This window comes from Phyllopteryx taeniolatus, chromosome 4 (assembly GCF_024500385.1).
Source record: "Phyllopteryx taeniolatus isolate TA_2022b chromosome 4, UOR_Ptae_1.2, whole genome shotgun sequence".
In the NCBI taxonomy this organism is placed as follows: Eukaryota; Metazoa; Chordata; class Actinopteri; order Syngnathiformes; family Syngnathidae; genus Phyllopteryx; species Phyllopteryx taeniolatus.
In genome coordinates this window covers 29,287,627-29,305,457 of record NC_084505.1, presented here as the reverse complement: position 1 = coordinate 29,305,457, position 17,831 = coordinate 29,287,627, and the positions used below count along the sequence as shown (strand labels likewise).

The window sequence follows — 17,831 nt, the reverse complement described above, 5'->3', positions numbered from 1 at the left end:
GAGCATCAGTGTGGCGGTCAGGGAGGCATCCATCCTGTGATCATATTTTAAGGTTCCATTTGGGAACAGTTTTTGCTGACTACAGCTTTATTTCTGTCAGACTAGGCTATCTTTGAATAGGCATGAGCCAGCAGCCTCATAGCCATCTTCCAGCATTTTAATTTAACATCAGGACCAGAAACACAGAAAGATTCTCTCGGTTTTAATCACTAAAGACAGCCCCCCTCGCTAACTTATTATAAAATCCAGAGGGCCTGCTTGAAACACAGAAAGCTCTCAAATCATCTTGGTTTAATCCAAGAATTAGCTTGGTAGCTACCTTAATTTAGCAAACTTGAAACCGATAGGTCTCATCTTGGTTTAATCCAAAAAGTCGCCTGGTAGCTAACTTAGTTTAGCGCCAAAACTGGAAATACAGAAAGCTCTCCAATTCATCTTGTTTGTTTAATCACCAAAGCAGCTCGTTAGTGACTTTAGTTTAGGACCAAGACTAGAAATACAGAAAGATGCCCATTTATTTAAGTTTTATCACCAAAGTGGCTTGTTTGCTACCGTAGCTTGGCACCAAACCGCAATTAAAAAGGCTCACTGATTCTGTTGCAATCTACAATATCTGAGCAACAAGATAAAAAACACAGCAAAGCGCACTTATTTGAATTTATTCCACAATGTAACCTTAGACCCCTCAGTTTAGCACCAAGATTGGAAACAGAGAAAGCTCACGGGTTCTTTTTGTTCTTTAATCCCCAACGTGGCTCATTAGCTACCTTAGCATGAAAACTAGACACATACTGCAAGTGTCCCCCACCACAGCAGCTATACTAGCTCCACATCCAAAACAAGAAACGCTGACTGTTGCTAAAATCCTTAAAATAGCTGTAACTCAACGCTCTGCTTGATGTACCTTTGTGGTTAATATGCAAGGTTTCCCTTACAAATCATCAGTCCATTGGAACACAATCATCCAATTGGCCTTATAAAAGTCCTAGCCACTATGTGACGTCTTCACTGAGTGTCAAAGCGGCATCAAGCGCAAACTCCTTGTAAAGAAGCCCCCCAAAACAGGAAAAAAAAGAGAGAAGAAGCTGTTACAAATTCTTACATGTGCATTGTATATTTGACCTTTAGCTGGCCAAGTGGGATGTAAGAATATGTATTTGTGTGGTAGGCTTAATCTTAGTTTAGTGTTCAGGATTGATTGGTGTGTGTGTGTGTGTGCTCTTCATTTGACTTGTCACGTGTTTATTCATTGTAAATATAATAGAGATGTGCCTTTAGATTTTGACTGGCTATGTCTGGTTGTCATGAGGGCACACGGTCTGGTTTGGAGGTCCCTACAGTTTTGATACAGTTTGTTGACTTGTTATAATAAAGAAAGTACCAGTGATGGTAGAGGCAACAACGTGTCCATTTTCTTTGACATCTCAGCACAAATGACTATCGACAGCTTAAAACGTGATACTGTATATATATATATATATATATATATATATATATATAGACATATATATATATATATATATACACATATATATATATATATATATATACACATATATATATATATATATATTTAGCATATTTGGTTTTAAAATGTGACCAGAATATGTTGATCAATCTGTTTTGATTAAAAAGAAAAGAAAAAGCGTCATTGACATTGTCACATATCATATTCGCAGCTGTTTATTTTCAAATTGACCAAGAGGAGAGATAGGCGGGGGTAGAGGGTGGGTGGATGGGGGGTTATAATAACAATAGCATTTTTGCTTCAAAATATTGATTATTATAACATTTGACTTCGGGGTAGATAAAAGGAGCACAGGGATATACATACAGGGTACATACAGTACAAGAAAGCATAGCACCGTTTTACACTGAATACGGTTGTCTTTTGTGTACAGTATTACAGTTTTTTTTTTTTTAAACCAATTTGTGTTGTGGGTAGGTCATCTGTGAGGAGGGGGCGCCCGCTGTCGTCTGTCATTTCAAATATCATACACCTCAATTTGATTGGGGAGTTAAAAAAAAAAAAAAAAAAAAAAAGATTAATATTCAGAGCTTCTTTTATAATGTTAAACCTGACCATTATAATTATCATCTAGATTTTTTTTGCAAAAAACATCTCTTTGTTTCTGCACGTTTACCTTCTTTCACATAATCAACAACATCCATTAGTCTCTTTTAAAAAATAAGAAAAACATCTATAGGCCGACTGTACATTCTTTGGGCTGGCTTATCAGTGGCACACACTCAAAAAAGGAAGAGATCGGCATCACGCTTCAGAGTGATGCCTCACACACAAAAGACGATCTACAATATGTCTGCTATGAGGTGGGTGGTCAAAGTTGCAGTTAGGATCTGTTCTGAGATCAGTTCAATGTGATACTGTGATAAGTGTTGGGCTGTCAGTCATTTTACAACTCTTCAAGGTTGCGGGCGGGTGAGGGAGGTTGGGGGGCCTCATGTGCTGCATTGCCTACAAACATCCGTTCTTTTTTTTCACTCGCACATCTATTTCCATATGAAAATAATATGGTTTGACAGTGACACATTAAGCATGCTTGCACAATCATTCGCATCCTCGCTCTCACACACACAAACACGCATGCACACTTATTCAAGTTGAGCAGTCCCGCACACGGGCTTTCAGAACACTGAGCCCAACCGGCGAGGAAAGTTTCTTGAATATTACAATTTTCTTTATACTGCAACGCAAGAACTGATTGGCTATCGCCAGGGGCAACCAACACTGATCCCCCTGAGAAATACAAGAACAACTCAGGAACAGGAGACGCTATATTCATCACACACACAAACACCTACACACACACACACACACACACACACACAAAGGACGCACAGTGGAACCTTCAAAGTCAAACCTTTCTTAGAAAAATATACCTAAATGTCACTTTTTTTTCTTTTCCCCTTTGGATGCTATAACACTACCAAGTGATGACAATGAGCAGAAGTGTTATGATAACATAGAACTGGAATTTCTTTAAATCAACTGCATAAATGTTAGCATGACAATGAAGAGAAGCGTGCCAAAAAACTGCTTCCTGTTCTTGATCCATGTATGCTGGAAGACGGAAATAAAACATTACTTTAGTATTGTATTACAGTGGTTACACTAGGAATGTGAGAATTTTAGTCTAAAAAAATACTTCTAGGTACAGCTAAGATTTTATGAAGGCGACAGTTTGAGCAAAACATTTGCCTTTCATTTTTTGTTTTGTGGAAAAAAGTTTTGAAATTAGGACAACTTGGAAGTCGAGTTTGACTTTGAAGGTTCCACTGAAACACATTCTTTAAAAAAAAATAAAAATAAAAAAAAAACTCGCTCTACGCCAAATGTTAACACTTCCTCCAAACCGAGGCTTTTGCGTTTGATATGGCTTACAAGTGAAGTGAGAAGGTCCACATGGACCTGGTCCTGCTTTTTACTGCTGCTTGAGAACTGAGGAACAATTGTAGTGAACTGCATGATCATTTTCTGAGGCCCAACGAGGAAGAGAAGGGTTAAGCTGTGATGAAGCAAAAGGCCAGAAGACAAACATCCTATGCTGAGTTTTACAGGTCCCAAATAAGGATCTCTTTGCCATTTTGTCTGTTAAAGAATGTGGGTCATATCATCGTCATCATCAGTCACCAAACTCCTTGTGACTTTTTAATTGTAGCCTCTGGTCTTTACAGCAGCACAGTTTGACCCTTCCGGGTCTGGTTCCAGACTGAGGCAGAAGCAAAAACTTTCCACATTCCTGAGAGTACAAGTACCACCCGGTAACTTCAAACCCTTACTAAGTCAATTACTGTAAAACACACACACACACACACACACACACACACACACACACACACACACACACACACGCACACACACAACGAGTTTGGTTTCACACACACAAGATAGAATTCTCACACGAGTGACGCCAAAGTTGACAAGCGACTAGGTCTCGGTCAGTGATTTACTGTACACCACCACATCAAGTGCTAAAGTTTCATGAGGATATACTGTTCGTTACGTATAGGGCTCTCTGACTGTTCAAAAATAATCCCTTCTACATATGTACACACACGCATAAGCATTATTAGGGGTTAGCTTGTTGGAAAATATAAATTTTTGTATGTATGCCTTTGCTGTTGGGAATTAAAACAAACTGGATTATGTAATTGGCACTTGGAATCTTGAGCCTCTATACGTGCAGTGATCATCCCGCAAATAATTCAGTTAGACTGTATTCAATATATATTTTTTTTGTGTCAAAGAGTTAAAAAAAATGACATTTTTGTGTCAGTAACCTCTTTTACACAGAAATCCTGGAAGATTTCCAGATCAGAGCCGTAACAGAAGGCCAGCATTTGCCTGTATGCGCTTTCAACACAACATGGCATTGTCCCTGGCATTGCAGAATTCCATTACACACAGCTGGCATCCCGCCTCTGTTACGGCTCTGATATTACTTCCGAGGGTGGGGTGGACTTTGTCCTCCCCACCATTCCGTGCCTGTGCCCTTTATAGAGGAAAGCCACCTGGGGTAAAGTGGTTTTAACAGGCAGTGTCAAAGGACTAATGTTACAGTGCTTAAAAACACTTGAGTTGCACAAAAATTTAAAAATAAAATAAAAAAACCTCACTTTATCTTTTATCCCCCAAATAGACTATTCTAAGATAATTGTGGACTTGTGAGAAAGTGAGAGGGAGGAAGGTTTATCAGAAGGGGTTTCGTCATCACGCCAGGAAACACTGAACAAAGTAAAAATTTTCAAATGCGACTAATAAAAGCTTACACAGTTAATTCTTTCCATGCAATCATATAAAATACTACATTTCTGTTTCCTGTTAAGCTATATTGGATATTTACACTTTTTTCTTAATATCATACAGGAAATTTGTACAAGGTTAGTCCACTTTGACACACCTCCAACAGTCTTCCGTTACCGTGACGATGAGGTGTCTTTGTCATATTCCCCAGACACACGAGCCCGCTTCCAAGAGACAACAGGAAGCTTGCCAGGGTTCATTTGTCCGGCTGTTCCTGGCGATGCTCTTTCGCGAGATCCTCGCGGAGACGCAGATTTCCTCATTCCCGTGATCACACCTGTCAGCCGGAAAGGTTTGCCAGCCTGCCACGCAGCTAAAACAAATGTATGCAGCAGGCCCTTGGCCTTTCCTTATTTTCTTTTCCAACTAAGTGCTGCGTTGCCCTTGGGACCTTACTGCGGTTGGCTGCTGACACTGTCAGTCCTGTGCGACGACGGCGCTTTCTGCTGTTTCTGTGGCTGAGGTTTGAGCTGCTGCTGATGCCTCTGGTGGTGGGATTGTTGTTGCTGCTGCTGTTGCTGTTGTTGCCTTTGCTGTGACTGTTGCTGTTGTTGTTGCTGCTGTTGTTGTTGTTGTTGATGAGTTGTCTGGGTGAAGGTACCCTGCTGCTGAAGTGGGAAAGCTGCCTGCAGAATCAGCTGGGTGGATTGGTTACTATGGAGAAGACGAGTGCCCTAACAGAAAAAAATGGGTTCGAACATTGCTACAACGTGATGCGGTACATTTCCACTTTGAAGTTAGTTGTTAGTGGGTTAACAAATACAAGTTGAAGCATCGCAATACATTTGAATATAATAGGAAAGTTAATTTATTTCAGGTCAATTTAAACATGAAACTCAAAGAACAGTATTTAGATTCATTAAACACATACTGAAGGCCAATTCCTAAACAAATTCTATTTAAAAATAATTCTGCTTGTTTCCATCCATCCATTTTCTGAACCACTTATCCTTACTAGGGTCACGGGTGTGTCAGCACCCATCTCAGCTGACTTCGGGCGGGAGGCGGGGTACACCCTGAACTGGTCGCCAGACAATGAGGTTTATTCCAGCCGCGATTATTGTGACTAAGCAATATTTGTTTGAAAATGTTGTTCGTTAACTGATTTTTGTGAACTGAGACTCCTCCTGAATATTTTTCACTTCACCCAAAATTTGTCTCACAAAAAAAATAAAACTAAATTATTATTATTTTTATTTTTAACATTTTTTTAAATGAGCAATCAACAACTCGTAACTCCAAAAACTCATAATTTGGGGCACTTGTAAATCAAGGTAACACTGTTAAAAAATATTTGATTATATCATTCAAAATTCCACTCTGGTGGATCTATATAATCAATGAGTTTCACTTTTTAAATTGAACTACTGACAAAGTTTTTCCCCCAATATTCTAATTTGAGATACACCTGCTTGTACAGTTTTTCATGGAAAAACGCACCTTTCCAGTTTAAGTACAGAATGAAAAGCAGTAAGAGATAACATACATTTATAAAATAAATAACTAAAATAGCAGATTCTAAAACACAGTGCAATTAAAACGCTAAAAAAATTAAGTATGCCGATCCCATTTAAATCATGGACATTTGCTGCCATCTCATGGTACCTGTAGGAATTGCTGCTGTTGCTGTTGCTGCCCCTGCTGGCCACTTTGCGCCACCACAGTGGTCTGGTTGGAGCCGTCAGGCTGACCCTGGGGAGGTTGCGCTGGTTGGAGGGTCAGTGTCTGCGTTTGTCCTCCCTGCTGAAAATGTGCAGGAGTTGTAACAGGACAACACAGGAAGATATTCAAACCAATAGCTTGTCTGAAAATAGGATTCACATGGCAACTTTGTCCTTACCTGTTGCCCACCAAAGGGGTTGTATGCAGTGACCACCTGGCCCATGAACATGGAGGTCGGCACCATGACAGCACCACATGCCATTGGAGCTGTTACAAGTTTGGTCACCAGCTGCTGTCCTGCTGGAAAACTGGTAGGAGGACAATGTAGAAAACAAAATAAGGACACTTCCGTGATCAGGCACAAATCTAATGTAACATCTTGATTGAATTGAAAAACGCACCGGATCTGACGGTCCTGCGTGAAAGTGGCCACAGTGGTGCCTTGCTGCGTGTTGTTCTGCGGCATACTGGTGCTGATCTGGAGCACGTTGTGTTGCGCCGGCTGGGAGATCATCATGGTGTTGTACAGTTGGGTTGGCACGGAGTTCGGGGTCTGGGGCTGAGCTTGGGGCGGCTGCTGAGACTGCCGTTGGGTCTGAAGAGGGCAAAAGCCGAGGGGGAAAACAACAATTCACATCTTTGTTGGAACTAGTTTCTCCATTTCGGAATGTCTTATTTGTCCTCCACCATTGCAATATGCAGACGGTCAGAGACACAGTCAACAAATTAAATGCGACAGCTCAAAGCCACAGAATGAGAAAATGACTTACAGCTGCATAATTTGTGTGGTTTTATGCAGGCCCGGATAGTGCATTGAATTTAAATCTGAAATAAAATCTATCTAGTTCTATTTTGGGAAAAAAAAATCACAAACATATGCTCTGTATAATTTTTTTTGCAGCCCAAACACATACTGCATGCGCTATGCACAAATTACACTCCAAACACAAACAAAAATAAAAATATACAGAAACAAAGAGATATAGTGTTTCAGAAACATTTATTATAGAGATGTCCCGATCCAACCATTTGATTGGAAATCGGAGCCCTTGTCGTGTTTTTCAGTGTACCGGTTTGGGCTGCAAAAGATCGGCTTTTGTTTAAACAGAGCCGACTTCACACTGCAAAATATGTATTTGTAGGTGCAAACAGCAACAGCCGAACAAGTACGTTGCTCTAGACTATAGTGTTACTTTATTATCCCACTCCCTACGCTCACGCACTGTAATGCTTTGAGTCCGTGTGGTGAAGAGAAGGGAGACAAGAGGCACCAAAATCCAGATCCACATGAATACCGGGATTCCAAAAACACTTTCTTTTTTTACAGAAGCCGGAAGAGCTACTGAAAGCAAAGGCGGAGGCACAATACATTGCATTTGGGCCCCGTGACACGAGTGCTTCAGTTGGAAGAGAGAAAGATTGTCCACAAGCTTTAGCTTACATGGCCGACAGTCAGGGCAAGCCGAAAGATACGACAAACGACAAGTCTAAAAGCCACACAGACCAAAAGAGGGAACTGTTTGGCAAAACAGCTTGCCGGGTTTAACGGCATCGTACAAGAGTTCAAAGAGCCACAGGTTAGCAAATGTGATGCCTTTAAACGACATCCCCCTAAAAATAATTCTAATGACTGAGAATTATTTTGTGACACGCACACTTGTTTCATTTGACGAGGCACTAGTGTTGTTTGTAGAGGAGCGGAGTCATTCACATGCCCACCAACTACGGAGCTGCATGGATGCGTCATTTTACATTTCATTGAGAAATCATATGCACCGCTCCAATATACTGTATATACAGACACTTTAAAGACACTTTACCGATTGGACTCGGAATCGGCCAACACTCATAATCAAGTGACTCAACTCGGGTGCAAAAAAAAAATAAAAATATTTTTTTTTAAAAATGTGATCGCGACATCCCTCATTGATAGTCATTTTGCTTTTCTAAACTCATTCCACATCATGATAACTATTTTAGTAGCAGCACTGGCTGATTTTATATGGAATGCAAAATGTTAGAGTACAGACCAAGAAAAAAATACAATGTTCAAACTCAAAGCCCCAAAAGTGTAGCAATTTATAGTAATTGCAATAAAAATTTTCAAGAAAAATATGCCTCTTCAGTCCAACAAAACTTGGAGATGTGTATTAACTGCATAAGCGTATTTTGCATTTTCTTTGGCTTTTTTGTGATGCCACCACAGAAGGTGATGGCAAAGAAGAAACTTTTGAGGATAATCATGGAACCAGAAATGAAACTTCTAAAGTCCAGCTGCTCATAATATGAGCAATACAAATAATTAAATATCGTTACATATACAAATTACTTATACAATGTAAATACACTTCTTGTACACCACACACTGATTAATTGCAGCAATACTTGGTGACAGTATTGCACTGCTAACGTGAGGGGTGAGCAGCTTGGCTCGCTGTCATTTAGCTTTTTAAACAGTGGTTAACTTCTCTTTACTCTCGTATGAATGTTCAAGTGTTACGGAATTGCCTAAACAGTTAATTGAGGTTTCATGATGGTGACACTTTGAGCCTGGAACTCATTAATTCCATTTATACGAGTTCCAACACGAAACATTGTTTGAATTTTGAACAAATTGAAAGTCAACAAGCGTCACGGTACAGATTGTGTTCAGCTATGGAGCTTCCACTGTGTACACATGCTTGCGTCCCACCTGCTGCTGAAGACTCTGCTGAGTCGGAGGAGCTTGCTGCTGGATGGTGAGCTGCTGCGTTCCGGAATGCACGGGGTTGATCGCCGTTTGCGGGACCGGATTGCTCAGAGCGGTCGCCTGCTGGACCGGCGCCACGTGGGGGAGCTGCACATTCATCGCGCTACCCTGCTGCTGCTGCAACAACATCTGCATTGAGGAAATTATTTATTTTGTGTGAGCACATTAACGGTTTAAAAAAAAAAAAAAAAAAAAAAAAAAAAAAAAGAAAGATTTAGTGAGAAGGCTCAACTGTTGTCTGTGATGATGGTTTCCAAGAGAACTAATACATAATGGATGATCCTGCTTCTAGTATCAGAAAAATACATTTACAACTGCACAAATGCTTTCTGGCTTTGTACGAGTAAGTAATTTCCCAAATTTGGAAAGCAACGTTGGGCAGACATTTCTCCTGGTTACATTTCAGTTTGTGTATATCTGACTTTCATGCAATACAAATATTATTATAATGCATACTGCACAACCACTGAATTTTAATCATTCCATGTAGCAAAGTGAAAATGTTGTGCGCCGTCTATCTAAATGGGCTGGTGCCAGTCGAAGACAAGCCAGTTTTATCACCTAATCCTCTCAGTGATGAAGCTACTCTCAAGCATGTGAAAATATGTCAGGGGAGCAGTTGAGGTGAAGAAGACATTCAGGTTGTGGCTGTATAATTTTAGCTGCCACCACTATTGCCAGTTAATGTTAACTACTTACTGGCAGCCGTCCAGCTGTCTACAGTTAACGCTAGTTCCGGCAGTAACGTCAAAGGCCTATATTATACATGGCTATTGTCTGGCTGTGGCTGTGTATACTAAACACATGAGTTGGAGAGTATGTGAAGTCAGTTACTGCACCCTTCAGGTTATAATCCTCCAACAGAGTGAGTAGTCTTCTATTTGGAGGGTCATTTCTAACTCAGGAGTCACATTCTAATTTGAACCACCACTTGTGAAAATTTGAATTACCGTATTTTTTACTTGGAGGTAGTTTTACCCCTTTTGCGCACTTTAAATGGATTTAAACATTTAGAAAATACACTTAAACTCATTAAAACACACTTTTTAAACTGTGTTTACACTATGTGATAAAACGTGGGCTACTGTTCCTCTCATTTCCCACATGCAAGGGCGCTACAGTATGTATACTGTAAAAACCCATAAAAAATGATCGATTGATTGATCAAATTATTACAAATCTATGTTACAGCAGACATGAACAATAAAAAGCAATATAGCAGGGGATCATATTTCATCAATCCATCCATTTACTGCCGCTTATCTAAGGTCGGGTCACGGGGGAGCAGCTGAAGGAGGGAAGCCAAGACTTCCCCAGTCACTTCGTCCAGCTCTTTCGGGGGATCCCGAGGCGTTCCCAGGCCAGCCAGGAGACAGTCTCTCCAGCGTGTCCTGAGTCATCCCCGGGGCCTCCTCCCGGTGGAACGTGCCCGGAACACCTCACCAGGGAGGCGTTCGGGGGGCATCCAAACCAGATCCCCGAGCCACTTCATTTGGCTCCTCTCGATGTGAGGAGCAACGTCTTAACTCTGAGCCCCTCCCGTATGACAGAGCTTCTCACCTGTTCTCTAAGGGAGAGCCCAGGCACCCTGTGGAGGAAACTTATTTCGGCCACATTTTTCCGGGATATTGTTCTTTCGGTCACGACCCACAGCTCGTGACCATAGGTGAGGGTAGGAACGGAGATTGACTGGAAAATTGAGAGCTTTGTCTTTTGTTTCAGCTCCTTCTTCACCACGACAGACCGATACAGAGTCTGCATCACTGCAGACGCTGCACCCATCTGCTTGTCAATCTCCTGCTCCGTTCTTCCCTCACTCGTGAACAAGAGCCCAAGATACTTGAACTCCTCCCATTGGGGCAGGATCTCTTTCTCGCCTCGGAGAGCACTCCACCCTTTTCCGACTGAGGACCATGGTCTCAGATTTGGAGGGGGTGATTTTCATCCCAGCCGCTTCACACTCTGCTGCGAATCGCTCCAGCGAGAGTTTAAGGTCATGGCTTGATGGCCAACACAACCACATCATCTACAAAAAATAGAGACGCAATGCTGAGGCCACCAAACTGGACCCTCTCAGCACCTTGGCAGCGCCTAGAAATTCTTTCCATAACGGTAAAGGACACAATCGGTGACAAAGGGGAGCCTCGGCGGAGTCCAACTCTCACTGGAAACGTATTCAACTTACTGCCAGCAATGCGGACCAAACTCTGACACCGGTCATACAGTTACCGAACTGCCCTTATTAGGGGTCCGGTACCCCATACACCCGGAGCACCCTCAACAGGACTCCCCAAGGGACACGATCAAAGTCCACAAAACACATGTAGACTGGTTGGGGCGGACTCCCAATGCACCCTCGGGGGCACTTCTGAGGGTGTATAGCTGGTCCACTGTTAAACAGCCAGGTCGAAAACCACACTGCTCCTCCTGAATCTGAGACTTGACTTCCAGATGGACCCTCCTCTCTAGAACCCCTGAATAGACCTTATTTACACACATATATATCATTTTTTTAAAACAATCCTTAAAAACAAAAGTGTAAGTTACAGTGTATATTGGTTTTACCTGGATACCCTGCCCCTGGACCCGCTGTAGCTGTTCCTGGATGTTCCTTAGCTCATCCTGCTGCCGCTGAATGTTGGCCTGTATCATTCTGGTCCTTTGCTCAAGCTGCTCCTTTAGATGCTGCATAGCATTCACCTGCGCAGAGAATTCCATCATCGGCTGCAGTGGAGGAGAAAAGAAACAGGTCCATAAAACAAAGGTTTTGATGATGACAGTATGTTTGCAGGATGGAGCAATGATTTTCGACACAGGGAAAAGAGCACAGAAGGCAGGTAAGTGACTTCTTACCTGTACATTTGACTGCAGTTGCTGTGGTTGTTGATGTTGTTGCTGCTGCTGCTGCTGTTGTTGTTGTTGTTGTTGTTGTTGTTGCTGTTGTTGCTGTTGCTGCTGTTGCTGCTGTTGCTGAGTGATCATACTTGGGGTCACACTCTGGCCAGTCGTCTGAGAGCTCATGGACTGCAGATTTGGACAAACAATTACTGAAGCAATTATCTCACTGTTGTAATTAAAAATATTTAATAAGGTAGTTATGCTGCGTTACAGTTTGCTACATGGTGATGTCTCAGTTCATTTGGTCTCACCTGGCTGCTAATGGATGAGCGACGCTGTGATGTTACCTCCATGGTTGAGGCCAGAGACTGTCGCGGAGGCGTGGCTGTATCCATATGTAGCTTGGAGGCTGTTGGTGCACAAAGAGAATTACTGATTAAGTAAAAAAACTAAAACCCTATGAGGACATCTAGTTCACTAGTTACATCTGCATCAGACTATGGATTACACTTGCCGTTATATTGGATAAGGTTGTGCACAATAAATGCCAAAATATTGAAAGCCATAGTTGCACGTCAATCAAATCATACTGTAATATATAAATTCCTACATCGCCATGTTTTATTACGACATGGATAGACATCAATTCCCTTTCATTGTAAAAGTTAATGCTTGCCTAAATTGCAAATTGTGTTTCACTTACAAGTGCAAGTGTTGTCAGATACATGCGATGAAGACTTGCGGGAACTTCGTGAAGATGTTGAGGGCGTTCGGCTGCGGTCAAACCTTTCTAATGCCTCCTTGAGGCTGGATGTGTTCAGCTCTGAACCAGAGTCCTGGCCCTGTGCCAGGGACAAAAGAAGGGTTAATAATATGCAATTTGAAACCACAAAACATACAGTTTCATCTACTGAGTACATTGCATTAATTTAACCCTGTTATGTTACAACAATTTCTCGTGTATCATGCGCATTTTCTCCCCCCCCCCCCAAAAGAATCGTCAGAAGTCAATAGTGGGCATTGTACATTGGTATAAGGAAAATGGAAAAAAAAAATAAAAAATCTCTCACACTGTATAAATGTATACTGGCACTTAGAGGTTGTGAAAAAAGTGTACACTTTCATTTCCATTTACACTGTATAATATTACGCTAATTGGGTGCTGCTCACGGGAGGATCCTGACGTCCTCATGTCAGCCACCATTTTGCCATGGTTATCTGTTGCTACTGCACTAGACGGTACCTAAGGTAGGAAATGTCTACCTGTCTACCAACAGGGCGAGTTACTCGGCCGCCTTTAAACAGAAAGTAATCAGTATTGCTATAGACGTGGAAAACTGTCGAGCAGCGCAGCAGTTCAATAGGAATCAATCAAACGTGAGATTGTTAAGGAAATCAAAGGGCAAAATCCTCAGGGAAAAAGCACATGAAAGAGTTTCGGGACGTGGGAAAGTGTCACAGTTTCCAGAAACTGTGGAGCTGCTGCAAATTGTAGCAGAACGGAGGCCAATTGACCTTGCTATCAACACTGTGAAACTTCTTCTCAATGCTTTGAAGATAATGAATAAAAAAGGTACCAATTACATTAGTGCATGCACACAGAGCAGAATAAATCTTGGAAAAACCTAATAAAATACAGATAATAATGGTTTGAGCATATGGATAGCAGCAAATAAATGGTGCGCATTATATATAGGTAGAATAATTTTCCAGATTGTTTTTATATCATAAATGAGAAATTACAGTATGTAGCCAAATGTTTCTCGCAAAACATGAGAAGCCAGTGTATCACAGCTCACTTTATTAATACAAAGAAGTGAAAAAAAATTACAGATTTGTATTTATAATGTATAATTTTTTGCACTGGTCGAAATATATTGCTTCTAAACTGCTGAAATTGCTTGAAAACATGAAGGTTTCTCACTTATTTATGTCTTGCTTTTATTTAATTTAATGTATGTGCTTGAATGAGGCAGCATGAAAAAACATCTTTCACCTTATCAATAGTGACCTCTGGTTTGGACTCTTCAATGCCCAGCTCCCTTCTCTGTTCTGCCCTCACTTCTGCATAGCTAGAGATTTTTTGGGGGGGAGGAAGGAAGAGATTTCTGAGTCAATACGCAGACATTTTTAGTTGTTACAGTGACCTCATTAAAGTGAATCTTAGTAAAAAGGTAAGGGGCAGTTTTTGCGTATAATACCTGACTACTGTGTGTGTGCAGACAATAAACTCGGGCCGAGAATTCCACTGGTGATAGGTGATGTAGTAGTGCGTCTGCAGCCATATCCACTGTTGACCTTTAGTCAGGAAACGGTAGTAACAAGACTTCCCTTTACCGTACTGCATCACTAAGCAGGGGAAAGAAAGAGTCCAACAACACAACACAGCTGTAAGAAGACGTACTGTACATGGAAAGATTTTTAGCAATGCAGTCAAAATGAATGTACAAGTGAGCCCTCACAGTGTTCATGGCACTTAGCAAGCGTCTCCAGGTCGTCCACATGATAATAGTCGTACCCTGAAGTTCCCAGAACCTCAAATGGTAAGTAGCCTATAATTGGTGGAGCTCTGAAAGAAGGAAATGAAATGCATCAATAACAATACATTAGTAGCGCTGTAATTAAATGTGATACATCGGAATATCTGACTTATAGACATACAGTATACGTTGTTTACCTGTGGTCTAGAAAGAGGAACTTCCATTCCAAACTGTGCCTAGATGTGAATTCTTCATTGGGCTCTTCCACTGTGCACATTTCCTATGAGCATAATACAAGTAATATTTTAGCCTTCTTAGATGTGCTGGAGATTTTTTCTTTTCTTTTTTTTTGCTTTTAAACCAGATTTAGAGGTTTTAAGGTGACTGTGTCTGAGACTACCTTGATAAACTGAGGTTTAGTGAGCCGTACAGTAGCCACAAAGCACACTTGGTCGTCAAAGGCTGGCTGTAGAGAGCGCTGTAACACTCCTGCCAGACCGTTCCTCGTCACGTTAGGAACTACAAAAACAACAGCGAGCTCTCAGTGAGCAAATCATCTGAAAACTGATCTTCTAATCAAGTTACATACCATTGTTGAGCGACTTAAAATTTCCGATGAAGGTCACATATTCATAGATAGGAGGTTCTTTTGGGTCAATGGACCCTCGGAGCATATGACAACAGAATTCCATGTAGTTCTTACCTGGAGGAGGAAAAAATAAATGAAAAAAATAAAAAAATAAAAATCAATCAACTAAATTCTCAAAACAATATGATTAACACTAATATTTAGGGGACAACAAAACATCCATCCATCCATTTTCTTTAGTTCTTCATATATGACGTACAGTCAGGGTCCATTACAACTGTCAGAAAATTACTAATATTCTTCAGGTAAAATACAAATTTCATATTATATTCCCAAGCAGCATGGTGGACAACTGGTTAGAGCATCTGACAGTTATGAGGACCGGGGTTCAATCCCCGGCCCCGCCTCTGTAGAGTTTGCATGTTCTACCCGTGCCTGTGTGGGTTTTCTCCGGGCACTCCGGTTTCCTCCCACATCCCAAAAACATGCACACGAGGTTAATTGAAGACTCTAAATTGCCCTTAGGTGTGAATGTGAGTGCAAATGGTTGTTTGTTTATATGTGCCCTGCGATTGGCTGGCAACCAGTTCAGGGTGTGCCCCGCCTCCTGCCCGATGATAGCTGGGATAGGTTCCAGCACTCCCGCGACCCTTGTGAGGATAAGCGGCTCAGAAAATGGATATATGGATATTATATTCCCAATATCTAATATGAACTTGTATGCTAAAAAAAAAAAACTGAAAACTATCTACAAACACATTACACATAAATTAATTCTGTGTTACTGACTCTTTAAATAATCTGACGTGAGGCTCTCTGGGTCGTTGGGGTGTGTGGATAGGGCTTTGTACACTTCTGAGTGTTCTCCAACTGGCAGGAAGTTTAACAAGTTCTGGTCCACCAGGTCTGCCTGCCAAGCCAAGAAAGGAAAAAAAGTTAAAATCCTCAGTCAAATGTTCTGTGCTATGCAGTCAGATATGCAAATGCTGATCTTCCATGCTACTTAAAGGAACTGTGGCAACACTGTTTGAAAATGTACTGCAGTTCACCTCCAAGTCGGGGGTGTCGCTACAGCTTGTATTGGCTAGGACACCACAGAGTGGAGTTTCCTCTGCATTTTTTTGGCCATTTCCGGTAGGCGTTTTTACTTCCCTTTCAGTAACAAGGAACAAAGCAGCAACAATGACAACCGTGGAACAGTGTCTGCTCGAACAAATGGGCCTAGTTGACCAGATGATACGTTTGATTATGCTGAAAAATCGATCAAGAAGCCGGCAGCGTAGATGGTATGTAGAACCGAGGGGCACGCTGAGGACGTCATCACAGCATGTGACTAAAACGGACAAATCACGACAGATGATCTCCGCGGTGTTCGACGCGCAGCAACTATTTTTGGCGGGTGCGCGGCAAGCTACGCAGAGGGGCCGTGCGGGCCAATTCGTCGGTCACGTGATGCAAGGCGGGCGTTGTCGGCCGCGCGACTGCAGGAGTATAAAGAGGCCTTTAGAGTTTGTGTTTGCGTTCACAACTGTGATGGGTTATAAATGAAGAGGAGAAATTCCGTGTAGACGCATGTGTTTACAATATTAAAGACGGTTCTTCTTCTAGTTACTGGTTGCTAACACAGGCTGCTAATGTTCAATAATGCATAAGGGTAAAATGGGTAAAATGATTATCAGTGAATGAGGGTATAATATAACCTGGGATACTCACAGGAAGGTGTTCCAGTAATGAGGTGACACTCTCTGACACATAGAGGATATTCCCGTCAGTCATTATTGCTATGAAGAAGCCATCCAGAGCCTGATAATGTCAGGTAAAGACAAAACAACAGTCTTCAAGATTAACCTACAGCTGTGGTAGTACGTTGCAGGCAAGATATGTCATGTTAACTGGATATGTAATAAAACTAAAGTTAGATATCTGACCTCCAACATGAGCTGGGTGAACTCCTCATTGCTAAGAAATGGCGGCTTCCAGTCCTGTCTGATCTCACTGGACTCAGACTGGGCAGCGATTTCTAATCAGGAGAAAAAAAACATTTGTTTGAGAGGGGAAAGGTAGGAACATAGCAACAAAACCAAAAAAAAAACAAGCCTGCAGTGTCACAAGACACATCTTTGTCACAAGACACATCTTTGGAAAATTTATTTATTGCACTCGTGCAAAGCTCACAATGAAAACAAGGCATAATGATAGCTAACACTGTGTACAATAAACATTAAAGGATAAGACAGTAAAGTCAAAAGAACCAAAGCAGGAATGCCACATTTCTTGAAAGAGTGCAGTGGAAGCTCCAAATGAAACACCCGAAAGAGATCATTTTTGCCAAAAATTGGCTTCAAAAGTCAAACAAAATTTGGGAGTTCCAACCATTACCATGCAGGACACAAGAGAGGCTAGCGAATCTTTGTGTGCATCGAAAGGATTAACCGACCCAGTACAGCATGTTTTACTTTTTGTGATTTTTGTGAGAGGAAAAGTCTAATCATAAACACTGAACCAGAAAAGAAACATATAACTTTAACTATACTATCAACGAAACACCAATTACAGTACACAATTTTAACAAGATGCCATGTTAAACACACAACTACAGTGCCTGTCGAGTAGCTTCACCTTACCTTAGTAATGTATCTTAGTAGTAATGACAGTAAAACATTGACTGTACTGTTAATAAAGGCTTCA

General features: G+C 41.4%; 1 protein-coding gene across 5 annotated transcripts in view; it reads right to left on the bottom strand.

Moving 5' to 3' along the window:
* Positions 1-1,667: 1,667 nt before the first annotated feature.
* The window catches only part of clockb (clock circadian regulator b), a 28,264-nt gene continuing 12,100 nt past the window's right edge, over positions 1,668-17,831 (bottom strand). For 4 of the 5 annotated variants that reach the window (XM_061771417.1, XM_061771416.1, XM_061771418.1 and 1 more), the window contains 18 exons: positions 17,072-17,163; positions 16,857-16,946; positions 15,933-16,053; positions 15,144-15,257; positions 14,955-15,073; positions 14,752-14,834; positions 14,537-14,643; positions 14,276-14,423; positions 14,071-14,146; positions 12,778-12,916; positions 12,386-12,483; positions 12,090-12,260; positions 11,802-11,960; positions 9,180-9,365; positions 6,889-7,082; positions 6,666-6,795; positions 6,431-6,568; positions 1,668-5,499 (listed from right to left, as the gene is read on the bottom strand). In XM_061771417.1, the coding sequence (XP_061627401.1) occupies positions 5,218-5,499; positions 6,431-6,568; positions 6,666-6,795; positions 6,889-7,082; positions 9,180-9,365; positions 11,802-11,960; positions 12,090-12,260; positions 12,386-12,483; positions 12,778-12,916; positions 14,071-14,146; positions 14,276-14,423; positions 14,537-14,643; positions 14,752-14,834; positions 14,955-15,073; positions 15,144-15,257; positions 15,933-16,053; positions 16,857-16,946; positions 17,072-17,163 (2,447 nt within the window). In that variant the 3' untranslated portion in view covers positions 1,668-5,217. The remainder of the gene's footprint in view (positions 5,500-6,430; positions 6,569-6,665; positions 6,796-6,888; positions 7,083-9,179; positions 9,366-11,801; positions 11,961-12,089; positions 12,261-12,385; positions 12,484-12,777; positions 12,917-14,070; positions 14,147-14,275; positions 14,424-14,536; positions 14,644-14,751; positions 14,835-14,954; positions 15,074-15,143; positions 15,258-15,932; positions 16,054-16,856; positions 16,947-17,071; positions 17,164-17,831) is intronic. The other variant, XM_061771419.1, reaches the window with a different exon arrangement.